Source organism: Aythya ferina (assembly GCF_964211825.1).
Source record: "Aythya ferina genome assembly, chromosome: 5".
Lineage (NCBI taxonomy): Eukaryota > Metazoa > Chordata > Aves > Anseriformes > Anatidae > Aythya > Aythya ferina.
In genome coordinates, this window is record NC_140301.1 from 4,049,190 (window position 1) to 4,069,177 (window position 19,988).

The 19,988-nt window shown below is 36.1% G+C and overlaps 1 protein-coding gene across 1 annotated transcript in view; it reads left to right on the forward strand.

Annotated features, from left to right (window-relative positions):
• The window catches only part of PDE3B (phosphodiesterase 3B), an 87,097-nt gene that overhangs the window by 46,564 nt on the left and 20,545 nt on the right, over positions 1-19,988 (forward strand). Inside the window, exons 2-3 of the mRNA XM_084520337.1 lie at positions 17,369-17,419; positions 18,327-18,575. Coding sequence (XP_084376463.1) covers positions 17,369-17,419; positions 18,327-18,575 — 300 coding nt within the window. The remainder of the gene's footprint in view (positions 1-17,368; positions 17,420-18,326; positions 18,576-19,988) is intronic.

Here is a 19,988-nt window from a genome sequence, read left to right on the forward strand (position 1 = left end):
TACTTATGGCAATTAGCCTATGTCTTGCTGATCTAATTGCCCTTATAGGCCAGCTGACTGGCCTTGGCAAAAAGAACCACAACAAAGTTAGACAGCATGAACAGACAGACTGAAGAAAGAGACAGAATGGGGCAGGGCAAGAAACCATAGAAGAAATTGCACCTTCTTTTCATTTATTTCAGACAAGGTTCTGTCAACCTGTTTTTATATTTCTGAGTTTATGGCTCCTGACTTTGATCCCGTCCTTCTCTTTCAAAAATTTGGTCTGTAAAGTGTCTTTATTTTCAACAAAATTCCTGGTATAAAAACAGAAATGTCAGTGATTGCCAATAACAATGGAGAATCTAAATAACATAAATAGAAGCTTTCTATATAAAATTTGTTTCCTTTTGTCTTAAATACTAATTATTTTCTATAATCAAGTTGCAGCGAAGAGAGAGGTGTTCTGCATCTTTTGACTACTACTTCTTAAGGGAATAAGTTATTGGTTTGTTCTTTTTGGTTATCCTCACTTCCAAACATTGCTGCTTGAATATGAACGTTAAAGTAGTTTGTTATGCTATTTGCAGTTGGATAAAGAAAATACTGCAGTGTGAGACATGATGAAATCTAGCATGGCTCAGAAGAATTCATACCCTTCACTTGAAGATTTGCTGTTCTCTCTTCTCCTGTCATATGACCATCTTTATTTAAGAGGACACACAAGCTTATTTTAAAACAGTTCTCTCAGATTATTTGATCCAATATAGTGGAAACTGCTGGTATGATCATTCTCCATCAACATTGAATTAAAGAGTAAGCAATTATGTAGATAGAGCAGATCACAGACCTTTGTATGATAATCGGGGCAGTCAGGAAAATGTGTAACTGTGAAATAATTCTATTGAAAGCGAATAGCCAGTTAAATAAAGGTAATTTAGAATCTCACTGGAATATTAGTCATTCCTCATTTCTTTGTTCCTCTCCCGAAGGTGATGCTCATCTTGTTTCTCTCCAAACAGTATTAGTAAAATTTTTGGAGATACAACAAATGGGGAAAGGACTGAGGTTGTTTTCATTCAAGACAGTAAAAAAATACCTTTGAACCTAAAACTTCAGATGCAGCCTCTGAAGGACACTTGCTACGTATAAGGAAAGTGCTAATTTCCTCCAGAATTCTTAAACATCTTTCTGAGTTTGGTTTCTTTTAAGCCCATTCAGTGATACAGTGCTCAGTTTAGAGACGTATTCTTTTTTGTCCATTAGGACAGTGATAGTGCAGTTGTGGCAGTGCCTGCTTGCTCAGATTAGAGTTGCAATTTACTTTGTTTGCCAATCAAAAGTAGGCTCTATTTGGATGTACTGCTAATAAATTCATTAGCCTGTTTGTTTAGTGAAGTATGATCATGGGCATATTCTCAGGTTTGTTGGCTTTCTATTTGCAGATTGGTTCAGTTTTGTGTTTATTTTAATATTTGGTGTTACATTCTAGTGTTTGGGGCTCTGTGCTGCTGAGAACACTGCTCTTCTCCTTGGTTGTCACCATTGAACCACCCTGAATATTTTGTACTAGCAGCCTGATATTCACATTTTGAAAGTGTCAAGAGAAATAAAGTTGAGATATATTTACTGAAAGAGCAAAATTTCTGAGCTTATGTTTTTCCGTAGAAGGAGGTGAAGGAGGGCTGGGTCATTTATTCTGCAAGAGGAGCAAGAGGATTAAGTCTTGTATTTGAGCCATAACCAAATCTGGTGGGATAAGTTCAGATTTATAATAGTTTGTATCATATATAGGGAATGACTTGGTTGTGTGGGAACTCCCTGGAGGGAGTGGAAAACTGCTGCTGCCCTTGGGAGCACGTTGGGAATTTGGGCAGAGGGAGAGGAGAAGCTTTCAGACTACAAGAGTGGAGGAAGAATGAGATTTACAGAAAGGAGCTGGCAGCCTGCAGTTCAAAGACAGAGGAGCAATTCTATGACCCAGGCCTTGGAAGGAAACTTCCCATGGATACAGAAGGACAGTACAGTTTGCAACCAGGAAAACTGCTGAGATGGGTCTGTTTTTATAATTACTCATTTTGCATCAATTGGAGATCAACCTGGTCTATCGACCCCAGGTTTTTCATCTTTAATAACAATAAGTAGCAGCATTTATTTCAGAAGTGGATTTTTTCCCTTCTGGGGTTCTCTGCCAGGTTCTGTCAAACTGTGGCTTGGGCCTCCTTAGCCAGAGGATGATGTGTCTGAGCCATGGCTAGTAGCCATGGGTTGACCAGTCTTGGGAAACTTCTTTTGAAATATCTTTGGTTACACCTGGCTCTGTAAAAACCTGCACAGGGAGTGCGATAATTTAACGATGCAGTGTACGAGAAACACCCTCTTTGGCATGTTTTAAGCCTGCTGCCAGCTGATCTAACATGGCCCTCACTCATACTTGTGAGCAATACTGACTAACTGTTCCGTATTTACCTTCTCCATAACACTGGTAGCTGTAGAGCACTGTTATACCCCTCTGTTTTCTTCACACTTGAGGTACCAGTCTGTGTAGCTCCTCACAGTAGAAGCTGCTCTATAACATTAATTTGTCTTATCCTGTCCTTTTTTATTTCTTCCATATTTCTATGTTTACACCCACTTATATTGTGGATGTAGCATGGACTTATGCAGTAGCTGTGGCTTTCTGTATTGTCTAATCTTTCTTTTCTTATATTTCATTAAAATCTTTGAGCACTGGGCTGATGCAAATGACTTCAAGATCTCTTTCCTGGCTGATCTTCCTAATATTTCCTGGCAATGCAAACCCAGCTTTCTGTATATATAGTTAAAATTTATTTTTGTTCTCAGCATTTGTTCATTAGTTATTGCTGAGTTTCATCAGTGTTTTATAGCCTGTTTTACTCATTATGTTACCATCTTTTGATGCTTTTTCACAATCTTCTCTGACTATCCTCAGAAACTGTATGTCAACAGAATGTTGACACCTCAGTTTTTTATTGCCTTTTCAAATCATTTTATGAGAGGGTAAACTAGTATAGATCCCAGCCTGAATCTTTGAGGAAGTCCATTTTGATTTGTTTTTCTTTTGTATGAACTTTCTACTGGTATTCTTTGCTTTGTACATTTTAACAAGTTCCTAATCCAGAAGAGAGTTTTCTGTTTCCTTCCATGTCTGTGTGGTTTCTTCAAGAGCATTAATGGGAGACCATGTCAAAGATTTTTGCAAATCAAAGTACGCTGGCTGGTTCACTTTTAATCAGTGTGCACCGTCTGTATCAGAGTCCAGTAGGTTTACAGGACATGGAATCTATGTATGAAAATTCTGCTGATTTTCTGCTAATAGTTCATTTAAATGTTTAAATAGTTTAAATTAAAATCTATAAATTCATTTTTTTTTTAATTATTATTTTTTTCTTTCAATTTCTTGCCCATTTCCTCTTACAGCTTCCCCACGTTCATCTGCATCCCTTTAAAAGGTGATGTTATACTTGGTGCTTTCTGTTCCTGTGGTACAAGACACAACACGCAATTGGTTCTACTGCACAGTACAGATTTTACTCATTTGAAGGTTACTATAATAAAATCTTATCTTTCATGTGTTGGATTGGGCATGAATAAATATTTGATTATTTATTTTGGCCAGTCTTCATCCTAGTTTAATTTGTGTGTGCTTTACAAGGGTGTTTGATTAATATATGCATTTTGAATGTCATAAGTTAACTGATAAATTCAAAACACTTGGGAAGAAATTCTAATGGCCACATTTCATTAAATGCTGTGAAAGATATTTTTTAGTATTAATTTCAGAATGAAATCTATAATTACTATAATAAAAAAACCTTATGGTTTTTAAAGCATAAGGTAGATAGTTTCCAAGTTTAAGAGAAATGAATAACTATACAATTATTTGTCTTTTTCATAAAGATCATGAAGGTAGTCTTTATTTATTTCATGGAATAGACCTATCAGTGGTCTGATAGGTATTTCTTTGTAAAAGCTTTTTTTCATGTCTCACTGAGACAGTATTCTTCTAGTCAGATAGTGCCGAGAACCTCGGCATCCCATACTTTTACTATAGTTAGTATTAGTTTTAATTTCAAGGCATCTTCTCTTTTCTGCTTTTAGGAAAAAAGAAAAGAAAACAAAACAAAAAAACCAACAACAAACAAAAAACAAACAAGAAACTTAAAGTGTGAAAAATTCTAGGATAAGCTAGCTGAGAGATGAATTTTTGAATTTATTGGAAAGAATATAGAAGTAGACACAGGTGAATGTAGGCTCTTTTTGTTGGGTTCATCATATTAATTAATATTTTGAAAAGTATAGACCAAAAGAGACTTCATAGCAAGTACCCTAAAAGCTGTTAGAAAAAGAGAAATGAAATAATTACTGGTATTCCCCAGGGAAAAGTTACTTAGCATGTATTTGTAATACTTGATGGATTTATTGGGTATGCTGTGCTGCAAACTTGTAAATAATACTTGTCCCAAATGGCAAATGATATTCTCACTGCAAATTTTGTAATTTTGGGGCCTTTATGTAATTTTCACAGTTCTGATGAATTTGCTAAGTGTCTTGCAGTTTAAAAGAACATCACAGTACTTTTCTGCTTGTATAGAAAAGGCTGGAGAGCTTTTCTTGTTATTGTACAATCACTGGAAGATACTTGACCCATCTTGACCTCCTTTCATATTAGTTTCTCCATTTGAGTCATGCTGCCAAAATGAAAAAGTTTTTTTGTTAACTGAGTATGTTTAAGATCAACTCAATACATTGCAACTTTTTTTTTTTTTTTAATTTATTTTTGTTTGTTTGTTTTTATGGGGGGTGGGGGTAGGGACTAGAGGGGCATATCAATTCCACTCATCAAAATCCTAGAAAAACCTGACATAGAAACAGAAGCTTGTATATTATTCAGAATAAATAACAAGTCAATTTCACTTTTTTCACTTTTGTGCTAGGATTTTACCAGTCTGTGATGAGAAACCTTTGCAGAAAGAATGGTGTAACTAGCAGTAATCTGTGGTCTGTGCATGGGGTAGCAAAGTGGCTTAGAGAATTTAGAAGTCAAAACACTGGAGTGAAAACAGGCTTTTGAGTATAATTTTCCATTACCTTTGATTATAGTTGGTTATATAGTTATATCTTCACATGTGAGAGAATACTGATAGTTTGAATAGAAGAATGGAACATGATTTATGAAAAGGCTAAAGAAGAAAGCCTGTAGTTTTGGAGATGCTGATTGCAGGAGGAAATTTTGCCAAAGCCAATAATTTTATTTTTTTTCTTTGATGGAAATGTACCTTAACTTACCACATTAGCAGAGAGTGAAATTCAACTTAAGTCTACATAAGTCAATCAATTCCAGAAGGATGTGCTATTAAATGTTATAAAAACATAACATTTCACAACAACTTCTGGAGTCTTACAGTATTTTTTCCCCTCTTAACTGAAATTTGAACTTGTTCAGTGCCCAGTATTTTCATTCAGAACTTTGTCACAGCATGATTAGTAACTGGTAACAATTACCAGGGTATGCTGCCTGCATTATCTCTTTATAGAAGAAGGAGTTTATCACAAAGCAAGGTGGAATTGGGCATGTGGCCCTATTGAAATGCTGTGGGGAATCCTTTATTAACATTGCACTTGCAATATTTGTTATAAAAAGTTATTTGTGCAAGAAGAGCACACATACGAGCACAAAACCAACCAATCAAAAAAAACCAACACCAGTTATCTGAGCAAAACCCATAAACAGTTATCTGTGCAAAGCTCAGCTTTTTGGGGACAAAGTGGATCTCACCAAGTATTTTTATTTAAACTAGTCTTCTAACATTTTAAAATAATAATCCTTCTCTCCTCCCTTCAGTTGCTTAGGAAGATGCCAGCTAAAATACCACTTAACATGAATACACCAGAGAAAAAAAATTGCCATTTTCTGTAGAATGCTGCAATTTGCGTTCCCTCATTCTTCTCAGTTTCTGACAGCAATCTGTATTATGTTCTTCAGAGTTTCAATATTTTTCCCCCAGGAGAGCTCATCTTATATTTCCTGGCACTGCATCCAGAAACTTGTCAGTAAGATATTTTTTAATGCCGATTTAACTTTCTCTAACACAATTACTCTTGTAATCAGACTGACAATTACAGTCTTTCATCTGTTTTTAAGTTCTTATTTTTAATTCTTTAGCTTGAGCAACTGAGAATGTCATTAGTTCAATCCCCATGTATAACTTCCAACCATAGCACTACACCAATATTTATTTTCCTTTATGAAATAGTATCTTTTTTGGCTTCTTGACCATGTTCTCCCAGCTTACTTCCCTAACTTCAGTGTCTGTACTGTTACTTTTAGAGTCATCATCTTCCTCGACCGGGTAAATTATTGAAAGAAAAAAACAGTGATTTGTGTTGATTTGTGTACCTTGTGGCAATTCTGTTTAGAATATATAACAACAATTAATGCAATCATATTTAAAAAAAAAAAAAAAAAAAAAAGGCGGCAGTGTTTAGTAAATTAGTGTTTGTTGTTGGTTTTTCTACATTGAAGGCACTTTGTCTCTGAAGTGTAGCCTGGAGAATTTGAAAATACTGTCTCATCTTCCAAAAAAAATACCGTCTCTTGTGCCTGCAGGTAGCTGGAGAAGAACTGTGAGGTTTTGTAACAATAATTCAGTGGTTAGGCTGCCAGAATGCAGTGGTGATTCCTTGCTGTAGGAATTCGAGGCCATTGAATGGAGCAGGTTGACAGATTCAAAAGGAAAAGGAACTTTGCATAACCTGTAATTAAGTTGTGAAACGCTTTTGTGCATGATATCCTAACTGTCAGAAGTCTACGTGGATTCTGAAAGAGTGATCAGACAGATGCAAAGACCAAAAAAAATCAGTCAAGAGTATTCTGAGAAACTGCAGCTAGCTCAGGAATATTCTTATCTTGAGGTGGCTGTGATTGTCGGTGGCAAGATAGCAACTAGATGAACAGATACGGTCTAATTTACTTGGTGTGAACCATTCTCATGTTCCCTGGTAACTTCTGGCTACAAGAGCTGTACAGCTTTAGTTTATGCTGCTTGTTGCAAAGTGGGTGTTGGAGCAAGCAGAGGACTGTGTTTTTGTGAGATTTTAAAGAGAAAGTTTTTGATAGAGAATTTTTCACAAATGTGCTTTATCTCCTGTTCTTCAGCTCAGCACTTGCAAAAAACTCGACCCACCATCATGTAACAGCCCTATGAAGTAGTTTCTCTCAGTGTCCTATGGAAACAGATCTGAGATACATTCTTAAACCTCTAGTGTAATAGGTGGAAAAAAACACTTGATTTGAAAAAAATAAGTTAATAGAGGAAATCAGTTCATGTCTAAATAAAGTGTTTTAGTTACTGCATTAAGAATCCATCAGCATAAGATTTGTGCCCATCCATCTATTGCAGAAGGAAGAAATTTAAGGTTACTGTCTCTGTTGCACTAACAGTGTGTCAGCACACCAGTAAAGGTGTGTTTTTACTGTGCATTATTTTAAAGCCATGTCAATAGGCAGATGTGAAATGGATGCTTTGGGAACAGCTTCTAGATTATATTTTTCATAGAAGAAACACAACTTTAAAAATGGTTTTAGGTTTTGGATGACAGCAAGAGAAGCACAGAATGCCAGAACACCGGAGCAACTGCTGGATCAGCGATGGGAGCAGTAATCCACCTAGCACTCTTTCTTCCCTTTGATGGCGATTAGAACCACATGCTCCAAAGGAAAATGCTTGTAATGGGCAATTAAAGGATCTGCACATAGCAGGCTTTTTTTCCTCTACCCTCCCTCCCCCAGTTGCCATAAATTACTGGTTGGCCTTTACTCTGACATGCAAGTCTGACAAAACCTAGAAGGAACAGGAAATGACCTAAGTGTGGTTTTAGCCATTTTTTTTTCATTAGCTACATAAAGGAGGGGGGAGAGGAAAGAAAAAACACACAGAAAGAGAAAAACACTTTCCCTTAATAAGCAAAACACCTTTAAAACCTTTTTGAAACACTTGAAGATCTCATAAAATATTGAAAGGATGTTCTGAGCAAATAAAGCAAACAAACAAACAAACAAAAAAAAAAAAAAAAAAAAGAAAGGAAGAAATCTGTAAACTTTCTGCAACAGACAAAGTGGAAACTGACCTGCTGATACTCCTGGTTACAAAAGCAGAAGTATCATGTCTTGTTTAAAAAAACAAAACAAACCCCAACCAACCAACCAAACAATAAAAAAGTATTATTTCACCCACCTGTAAGCATTAATGTGAACTTCCTCCATAAGCCTGCTGAAGGCTTATTTGAAAGTTAACCTAACCTATCAGTGGAGTGTTTTTGCTCTGTTTTTGTATCTTGTGGGTATGTTGGAGTCTAGTGACTACATTGGTGTAGCCAGGCACCTGTGTGCTCCTGTCTGGTTCTTATCGGTCCAGGCAAGTATTTTGTACATCCTATATAATGTATCAAATAAATATTTAATTAAATAATTAAGTAGGAGCAACTCTCTTTCCATTGAAGGAGTATTTTAGATTTCTCACAAAAGCGAGGATAATGCCTTTGATGAACGAGTTCAGTCAAGTCAGTGGAAAAGGCCAGGACGTGACCATTGTAGTGAAATATCGTCATGACTTTAAATGCCTTAAGTATCACACTGAATGCTTTTTGAAGTGCCATATCATGCCTTTTTTATGATAATCTTCTCAAATGGCTGTTGTTCTGGCTGCAGCAGGATGTTGTCTTATCTAAGTAATGCTGCTGCTTTGACAAAGTCATTCTTTGGTTGTATCACCATTAGTCCTGTACAGAATATAACTTTACTTACTGGAATAGAGTTTTTCAAAACCTGCCATTTTTACACAGAGAAAAAAAAAAATAGTTAATAAGATAGGGCTTCTAGGTTATATGGTGCTGTGTTTGCTTTTGTATCATGAAACTACAGGGGTTTATAAAGCCAATTGATTTTGAACTGTCACAAAAGAACATTTAAAAATAAAAGCAATGAACCTAACATCAGTCTTGGTTGACAGCCAGTCATGAAAAGAAATGGATGTGTAATGCAACCTTTCTTGTACTTTTCAATAAATTAGTTTCTCAGCTGGTTGTAGAATTCAGCTTTTGAATGAGGTGATGCTCTACAGAGTTGGTTTCTGAATCAAGTTGCTATGGTGTTGGTTTCATTGTTTAGGCAATTCTCTGCTGGTCGCTATGGAAATGCTTATTTACGGAGCTGATTCCTAACCGTGTCAGCCAGATGCTACTAGCAGCTGGGAACCTTTCATATTTCATCAATGAAAGGCTTGGTCAGAAGTAGAAACTCATTTTTCTACCCACTTGTTCTCCAAGAAAATTTGAGAGCATGGAACGCGAACGGGTGCAGTCAAATCAGATGAGTTTGCTTCTTCCCAGTGAGAGACATGGAAACCAGCACCTCCTGGGACCTGCTTTAGGCGATCAAACAGCACAGCGACTGCTGTTAGTGGTGTGTATGGCCTCATATGGACTTCACACCTCAGCGCATTAGGGTATGTGGCATATTTCTAGGTTATGTGCTAGTTTGAAAACTGCTTTTTAGTTTTATAAGCTCTGAAACTTTTTTTTGTAGTCACTGCGTAGGCATGGATATTGTCCTTTGTATAACTCTGGAAATTTTATGCTTTTAAATGCACAAAAGTAGGTAATTCTTGACTAGTTAAGATATTATGGATTTGTATTTTACATTAAGCTAAATTACTCTCAAAATATCATCACAGCTATGTACCTAATATAGTATCGCTTGAGCATTAAATTTGAAAAAAGATGTTTAAAAATGCTTGAGTTGAGTGTCAGCAGTAATTTCAGTGGTTCTAACTTGAGCAAAGTAAAACCTGTAAACTTTTACTGTGCTTAAACTTTTAGAAGATTAAAATGCTCCTCAAACAAGTCTTTAGCCAAAGGGAGCTGTGGCAGTCACGTGAAGAAGATCCAAAAGGATTTCCCCCCCCAGCTTCTGGAACTTGCCCATTACAGGCCCTGCGAACAATGGCTGCACCGTGATAGGAACGTAAATTTCTGTACAGAAAAATATTCAAAGGAAACAACACCCCCCCTCCAAAAAAAAAAACAAACAAACAAAAAAAAAAAAACTGCCATTTTTCTTTGACTGTTTTATCCCACTTTTTACCTGTTTTTTGTTTATTTAGTCTATAAGCTCCTAGGAAGAGTGATTTTACATTTTTCCTTACTTTTCGTTTGTAAAAATTACTATTGCTTGTTCCTGTTGCTGCGTGAACTATAAACCGTATTAGGGAAGGCCTTTAATGCTGTTAGCTTGTGTACATTTTTAACAAATGTTTCTGGTGTTGCTAACAACATGTGCTTTGCCAAAGTGCCATGCTTAAGCTTTGGTAATTCTCAGGTTGTTATTCTACAGTCAGCCTTTTTCTTTTCTTCTATTTTTTTTTTTTTCCTTTTCTTTCTGTTCTCTTGTTGTTTTTTTTTTTTCTCTTCCTTTCCTCTTCTTTCCACCTCCTCCTCCCTCCCCCCTTCCTTTTCTGTTTCTCCCAGTAAATTTCAAATGGTGTCAGACTCACTGATTCTAAAATTCTTATGTTCAAATTGTAAGGCAGCAATGAATTGCTCCTCTGGAGCAATGGAAATGCCATTTTCATTGTTTGAGAAATATAATATATAAACCAAAGATATCTGTCCAGGTCTCCATAGATCTGACTCAATATCCATTGAACTGAATTAATTCCTCAGAATAGTGACTCTAAGTTGTTAAGGTTCAACAGTTATTTTACAGTTTTTAACTTTATTTCCAATGATGTAAATTCCCTCTGTGGTACACTTAGTCTGGTTGACACGTTTCTGTTCAACCTAAAGCCAACTGCGGCTAAATCAGAAAAGGCCACTTTTATTTTGAGTTCTTGTAAGCTGCTTTGTCTCATTTTAACTGCACTGAAATTTATTTTATAGATTAGATTTGTTTACTATATTCAAGCATGATGCAGCCCCTGACTGTTAACGAACATACTGCTAGAGGTGTTTGATTTTTGTTTGCTTGTTTGTTTTATTAACTTTCTCCTTCAGAAACATGAACAGCTTAACAGGTAATTAGATAAAAACAGGAAAGTGTGCTCATTGCTCCGGGATGAGCAGGGAGTCTCCAGGATTAGCATGGTGCTGAAATGAGAATTTATCCTGCAGGTTGACTGGTAATTTGTTGTACACGATTTTGGGGGGAAAGGCCGTAGCTTTCTAACCTTACCAGAAATTCATAAGCATTATTAGAGTCCTCCACAATTTTGTTTTTGAAGGAGCTTGCAGTTCTGTGACTTTTGTGGTGGCGGCACTGCAAATTGATGCTCGGAAGCTTTGTGAGTTGCTAAGCAGAGGTTTGTGTTATAGCTTGGAGCCTTAATGACTGAAGTCCCTCCTAGATCAGGTGTTTCTTGATGCAGGAGGTAAGGAAGAATGTTGTATGCAAGTGAGTTACAAAATCTTGGTATTACAGAGCACAGATCTTTCTGCAACACGTCTAATGGTTGCAAAATCACAAATTGCTGAGGCTCTGCCTAAGACCTATTTTAAGGTCTGTTCACATTAAGTTAAAATAAACTGTACCCTTTTACTCCTGCTCTGCTCTAGGATTAATGGATTAATACAATTCTGGGAATACTTTGTGACTTTCTACAGATGATCCACAGTAATTAATTAAAGGCTTAACTGCCAAACTCTCAAAAATAAAAATTCTGGATATGCAGCTTTTTTTTGGTTTTGTTTTATTTACTATGCCAGACTGAGGTTGCAAGGCATGGTATTAAGCTAATTGAGCTAAGTCTGGTGGGTAGTGAGAAAGTAAGTATAGCTTCCTTACAGGTACTTTCTAACTAGAAGGGTAAGGATGATTTTGTGAAGAAGTAGAATTTATCAGCTGATAACCTTTAAAACTCATCCCTTCCGTCAAACCATTTCAGCTCTGCAGAAGGTTGGTGAAAGAATATGCTGCTGGTTTCTGTTCCTTTCTCTCCGTTGTTTTGGGGGGAGGCTTTACGGATTTGAGTGCCATCTTGTGGTCTATTATCAGCATCTAAGGACAAGGAATAACCCCCCTTTCATTGTTAATCTGTGAGGTTTTGAGTAATACAGTGATTTACCAACTTGTATTTGCCATGGAAAAATATTCCTCATGTGGTGATTGCGGGGGGATTGGACTAAATGATCTTTCAAGGTCCCTTCCAATCCCTAATATTCTGTGATTCTGTGATCTACGCTTTTTCACTGTGCTTGGTGGAAGAGATTGTTGCTTTGCTTCTAAAACTTTCATCTGCTAATTTAATTACTTTAGTGTGTGCCACATGGAAGGAGCCCTGAAAACTTTACAGCTAACATAGACTGTGCTATCCTGGTAGCTGCAGTGAAATAATATACCTGTCTTCTCTCAGGACATTTGGCTTTTAATTAATGGCAATAGATAATGAATTTATATATGTATATGTATATACATACATATCTGTTGGTAATGCGTAGGTGAATTTATGCCTGTTTATTTCAAAACTGTTTTAGTTTGTTTCTGTGAAAATTGAGATCAGTGGCAAAGCTCAATTCTTCTGGTTTAAATGCCAACAGAAAATTTTCAATCATGGAACCAATCTGTGAAATTTTTCTTTCAAATAAAATTGTGTGGAAAATTGTGCGGGGCCCTGCCATTTAAAATACCAAATTATTAATTGCATTGGAAGTAGATTTTGCATGAACTGTGCATGTTATTTTACCTTGTGTATACTGTATGGGTATAGGACACAAAGTTTAGCAGGAGCACTTTTCACTGAGTATTTTATGCCTCTCAAACTTTGAACTTTTTTTTCTCTACCAGAGTAATGCTAAAGCAAAAAGGAAGCCTTTGAACTTCTTTAGTCCTATGATCGATTCTCCAAAATCTTAACAGTACAGCTTACGTGAAAGTGTGTAAGTATACGTGTGCACATCTGTATGCATGCAGAGACAGACATGCACACAAGAAAGCTCCTGGTGGCTGAAAGGATTAATAAAGGATGGGTCATGTCAATAAAAGGAGCTGCATTTAAGGGCTTGGTACAGAAACTTTCTGGAGTTAATAAAATGCCTGTGCTCTTGCTAAGATCTTGCTTAAATAAGTAAATAAAATCAGCTAAGGTACCACGTTTCATATTAGAAGAGCTGGGGGAAGGGAAGCCTCCCATGTGTCCCATAATGGAGGTTGTGAGCAAGCTGACAAGGTTGCTGATGCAGCTAACAAAACTCATGCGGACACCCGATTGTCCTGGCTGGTTAAGACAAAAGTCAGTGAAGCGGATGGGCACAGTCACCATGTCCGTGCTGAACAGCACACAATGAAACCACAAGGTCTATCTCTGTTTGACTTAAGTAAGCGTCAATCTGGAAAGAGAAACTTAAGAATGAAGAAGAGGATTTTGTTTTGTTTAAACTGTCCAGATGGACAACCTGGAGGTAAAAACCTTAATCTTTACAATGATCTGGCTAAAACCGAATGCCTCATGCAAAATGGGTATGGCCAGGTAGTGTTGGTTGCAATTGTCATGCTCCTTACTGACAGGACAACAGTCACCTTGTCCATTTATTTTTTCAAGTCTTGATGTACGAGGCAAAGGTAGCTAGGTTAATCACAACCCAAAACCTCTAATTCTTGATTCTTGGATCTAGATCTGCTCACGTTATGTAACAAAGCTTTATTATAGCGTAACTTGTTCCCAGTCTATGTGCATGCCTAGAAATCAATTTTCACAGCAAGTGGATGTCATCACTAATAACTTTAAATATGGTGTTTAATGGTGTCTGTGTGAAGGTAACAGAAAAGGAGCCAGTGAATGCTGCCCTCACCTGAGTGCCACTGGTGCTCAGCCCGTGATTCTTTACCTCTCTACACCCACCTTCTGCTTGACCAGTGCCAGCCTGGAACTTTGAGATTGACCCAGAGAAAGCTGTTAGTCCTGGAGGAACAAAACTAAACAGAGCTCTCACGTATTTTATTAAACAAAAAACAAAGGTGGGGCGGAGGGGGGAGGTAGGCAAACAAAAGTTCCAGGACTGCAAAATATGAACTAACATTCAGGGATATTGATACCTCATTCATGATCTGTAGTTATAGATAGAAGAGAGGAAAAAAGGGTTGTCTTTATAGTTGTTTAATTTGTGAATGCATGTTGCGCAAATGAATTCATTTATCAGAATAATTAGAACCTTGTCTACCAGCATATTTTAGTGCCTGTCAAGAAGTCAGAAAGACTGAAGACTTTTGAAACGTAACAGGCATCTGAATTTCATTTCTTTTATGCTGTTTTTATTTTTGCTCCCTGTAGAAGGAAAGTTAAGTGAGCACTGTTGACATACTTGAAGCTGATAGTATCTTTGGATTGTGTTGCTGACGTTTCTTTGTGGGTTTGGTGGGTTTTGTGAAGTTATTTTGGCACGTAGATTTGTAGCCATACTCAAGTAGAAACTAACAAAACACCCCTCCTGCAAGACAATGCTTTTTAAAATACAGATAAATTGTTTTTAACCTGAAGTACTGGGAAGCCTTTTGGTTTTATTCATTTATTTTTAAAGTGAATTATGTTAACGTAGTGCTTTCTGAACAGAGTTTACATAACTGCTACTGTTTGAATTGTTCTGAAAAGAAAACAAATATTTTAAATTGCATTCTGTTCGATATGTTTAAGAGAATGGAATATTAATGCAGCTGGTATAGGTGGCTACAAGCTGTGAAATTCATGCAGTTGTGTTAAAGAATTATTTCTCTACTTAGTTTCTATTTATATTTCCTACAATATATAAATACAATGAATGTATTTAACTTCTAGCCAATGTCATTACAGATGCTATATTTCATTAGATTTACAGAGCAGGGAAAAACAATAGTCACACAACCTGACTGTGGGTACGTAATAGGTTGTTGTAATTTAATGTGACTAGTGACACTGGATCTGTGTAATAGGCATTTTTTTCCTGAGAGCTGCTGCAGTTTCACAGTTACTGTGAAAACAGGCCCAGGAAAAGAATATGTATACAAATCAGTTTAGTTAAAGACTAAAGACATTCATTCAGAATGGTAATTTTATCAAAAACTGTATATTCATATGGAACGCTTATGTAGGGAGGTGCATGTACTGCCAGGAGACATTTGTTTTCATAATTTCTGTGGATGTTTCTTTACTCAGTCTGTTGTATTTAATTTTTATCTTATATCTTAATTAGTAACGGAGAACAAATGTATAAAAAATGAGCTGGGACTCAGACTAAGAAATAATCAAAACATTGCACAACATTTTAACATTTATTAATTGTAATATTTATTTTTTATTAAAAATGTTGAAAATGAGCAAAATGTGAGTGCAAAATATTGTACTGGGAAGGTAGTTGGACAGAGTGGCAAAGATGGCCTGCTTTCCCAGCTGGAGAGCACTTGGTTGCTGCTTGCTGCCCATTTGACAGTGTGGTAGTCAGTGCGAGGCCACCTCCAGTGATGCTAGTTCCCATCCTGATGGACTTAGCTGTATTAAGGACTTAAGGACTTTTCCTGTTATGGGCCCACTCATGCATGTGCATATCTCAGGTGACTCTTCTCCCTTCTGCTGCTCCTTTTAGGAATTAAAAAGTGAAGGGCTTTTTCCTAGATTGTCCTCTAAAAAAATAAATGTGTTCAGTTAGCTACAAAAATAGCAAATGATGATTTCTAGGGCTTTCTGTCCACCTTTTACTATGTACCTCTGTCACAATATCTCAGCTTCCTTACATTCAGTGTTTCCTCTGAGCCTCTGACCAAAATGGCCAATAAAATATTATGACTCAGGAGTATGTAGGCTCCCTGTTGGTCAGATGTGTCAAAAAGTTAAGGGACAAGAAAAAGATGAAGAAACCAGAGAGGCAGTTTGGTTGCTCAATCTTCTATTTATATGAATATATATGTCCCCCCATATGTAAAATATTCTTTTACTTTTATATATAAAAGTTATATATATAACTTTTGTAGAAATTATGTCTAAATATCTGTCCTACCATGGAATTGCTAGCTTCCATCTATCAGCTGTTGCAGGGTCCTTGTTCATGTATGTTAATATAAAGCCTCTATAATTGGAGTAATAAATGAGCATAAATGAAAATTATAGGTTCAAACCTCCAGACCTTTGTGTTGGTAATGCAGAACCATTTGAAAACATTCAATGGCTTCTTTTTGAACTCTTTTTTGACAAGCTCTGTAACTTACATAGGAAAACTTCTTGTTCTCCTCATGCTTTTTTTTTTTTTTTTTTTTTTTTTGGTAGGATTTTAATGTTGTAGGTTTTCTTTTTTTTTCTTTTTAAAGAAAAGTCTTTCATCTGTTTTTATATTTTGCCATTTTTTTTCTTAAAATCTTACTTACAGTTTCTTAAATTGTATTATTCGCAACTGTGTTAAATATTCTAAGAATTATATTTTTCATAGATTTAGCAAAATTTCAATTTGTAAAAATTCTGAAATATAAATTTGTTGATGAGGATGTTTAAAGTATTTCCTAATCATGAAATATATGGGATTTTCCTAAAAATAGGATTGCAGTAAATTTCTACAGTTAGAAATTCCTGGGACTAAGTGAAAACAAATGCTGTGCTATGAGCTGTTCCTTGAGTGGATTTGAAAATTAATGCAAAATGTATCCTCTAACTTGAGTTTTTCTGTTGTGAGCTTATTGCAACAGTTTATTGTATTAGATACAGGTATTTACTTGTACATTCACTTTAAAGTTGGACACCTGTTATATTATTTTTTTTTTGTTGTTCTATGCTTTTGTAATTCATGTAGGAAGTTCTACTGTGAGATTTGTCAAGCCTGGTACAGCCCATATCCTGAAGGGAAAAGCATATGCTATTAGGCTTCTTTTTTGTCACTACCTTTGGAGTATATTTTATAGTTTGAGGAAAACGTTGTTGGTATACTTTTCCTTTCCTGAGTCTAGTAGCTATATGCTGGTTCTCTTGATAATTTACCTACGTTTATAAAATATATTGGAGATTTTAGAATAGTTTTGCTTATATCAGTCTAGGTGAATAGAAACAGGGAAGCTCTATCACAATTTAGCGTGTGCCTCAGATGTTCTGTCAACAATCCAGAAGTATTGAAATAAGTCTATATATTTATGTCATCATCAAGACATCTCTGTTACACACATTTTCTTCAAATGTTTCTTTAGGACTTTTGCTGTGGTAGCATTAACTGAGAAAATGACCTCATTTTCATATGAAAGGGCATGAAGAAAGAAACATTTTATGTTACCTCATACAATCAAGATTTATTCTGTATTAACATATCACCTCTTTAACAGTATTAACATATCACCTGTTACTCTTGTTACTCTTTTATTTTTTTACAGATGATACTTTGGGATTGGGATTTGAAGCAATGGTACAAGCCCCATTACCAGGTCAGTGTGTTATGAATTTAATTATTCTCTTATGAATTTGTCTGAATACAGACTTCTCTGTAAACTGTTAGATTTATCTATCTATGGATGTTTTTGTTACCAAAGTGGCCCTAGTACTTTCTAGCTCTACATATCTATGTAGCAGTGACTATTTAGCAGTCTGACCAAGCTGACAAGGATCTGATTTTGGTGGTGTACATGAGACCAATATCAAACCCAGTTAATATGGGAGTGTGGGGGGCATTTTTGTTGTTTTTGTTTTGTTTAAACAGACAAGGTTAGCATAAGGTTAGGGAGCAATTTTCCAACTATGTCATCAAACTCAGGCCCACAAGGATCTCACTTTTTTTCCTGATGGCTTGTTTCTCCTTCTCTTTCTTGTGTCAGTACTGGCATCTAATTAGCTATTACTGCTCATCTTCAGGGAGCTGTGCCAAATAAAAACTAATGATAGTTTTTGATATTTTTTTTAGGATTTGTTTCATTAGATTTAGAAATAATAACAATAGTGAGGTTGTGGAAGTGGTACCTCTGTGAAGGTCTCTTAACATTTTGCCAACCAAATTTACTGTTGGTATTGGAATACTTAGTATTCCAAATTTAGTATTCCATATTAAATTTAATTATAAGAAAAAGTAATAAAAAAAATGAGGGAAGAAAAATTGACACAGGATCTTCATTTTAAAAAGAGAAAATCTGGTAGCTAGATTTGAATTCTGAAATATTTATCTTATTGCATGAGAAATATTTGCAAAAAAATTTTGAGATTTATCTATATTTTTTCTGTAAAATAAAAATTCTTTCTTTATTTTTTAACTTGTAATCGGATAAGATGCTTATTTAAAACTTAAAATGAAGTGAAACTACTTGCCATGTTAATGGTTTGCAAAAATTCCATCTGTTTTAGAATGTTGGCAGTGGAAATGGAGTTGATCTATCAGGACTAAATGAGGCTCGGAGCATGCTAGCAGACCTCCTGACTGACCCATCCCTTCCACCGCATGTGATTTCTTCCCTTCGAAGCATTAATAGTTTGATTGGTGCATTCTCAGCCACATGCAGACCAAAGGCCAATCCATTCACACCATTTCCTGGTTTCTTCCCATGTCCTGAAGTAGAAGATCCTGCTGAAAAAGGAGACCGAAAGCTGTTCAAGGTCAAATGACTTTAATTGTCACTATATATATGTGTTGCCATTAAAAAAAAAAAAAAAAATAATCTGGAAAGAATGCTTCTGTATGTATAGCAGCTTCATTGCTGAGTACCTGCACTATGCTTAAAGTCTAAAGAAAGAAGATGTGAAAATTCTTTTTCTGAAATGCAGATATGTACCAAGATGAAAATTCAAATTATTGATGGGTAGACAGGTAAAAAGCACCTGTCTGCATTCTGAACACAGTTTCTCAAAATAAACACAGGGTTAAAAAAAGAAAAAAAAAAAAAAGGAAAAAAAAAGAAAAAAGAAAAAGCAAATATTGTTAGAACACAATATATTCATAATATTTTCATCTTATATGGGATAAACAGGGCTGTTCTTAATTCTCTTGCCTTCTTGCTCTAACAATTATTTGTTAGATATGTTGACTAACCAATTAATTTTTTTTTTTTTTCAAAATAAATTCATTTTTTGTAAACATCAAATTCATCATCAAAAAGAAGCAAATCAGCTATGTAAAACATTCACTTCTTCCTACAGAGCACATTACATTGTGGGGCGAGTGTGTAAATCCGTTTATTGTATGACACGTTAAGGAACATGGTGGAAAAACCATGTTTTTCATACAAACTCAGCTGTGGTGCACCAGAGGTAATAACTCTACAGTCGCATGATGCTGACAACTTGAAGCTGGTTATTGCAGAGGCTGGTGCACTGCAGGTGCTTCTCTTTCCAGGCAGTGGGCAGCTTGCCCCAAACTGCTCAGCTGGTTGGCTTAGTATTTCAGGGTCAGATAAACTGCTTCATGAGCCAGATTCAGTGCAGGTATTGGGGACTTATTTCAATATTGTGCTAACACACGTGCTTGTTTCAGGGAGTGGACTTTTCTGCTGTTGGGGATTTTCAGCTGTGCTCCTTGTGTTGCAAGAGAGCACACAGGTTGGATTGATACGGTCCACTGACATAGAAGTCCATTCTAAACCTGAGAGCACGTAGTGCTCAATGTTGCGTTATAACCAAAGGCTGGGCTCAAACAATTTGTCTGCTTTCCCTGGGCTAAATGCCCAGGGTGGACAAATTTTTGAGCAAACGCTTTACAATTACAACTGTTTCCTCTACTTTCCTGGAGATTGTCTTAAGACATTAGTCCATTCTATCTTTGTTAGACAAACTTATTTCAGATACACATTTTGCTTTTGTTTGCTTAAACTATTTCTGCCTAGCAAATCGCTCTTCAAGAGTGCATGGCTTAGTTGACTCCTGTTGCTCCCTGTCTGAAGATTTTGCTGTAACTGGTTTAGGTAGGTTAGCAGAATTGCTCCTCTGGTTCTCCTTGCAGTAGAGCTGGCTGGTTAAGGACTACTGCAGGTTTCTGTGGGATATGGTGGTTCTTTGTCCGGTTCCACCTTTCTG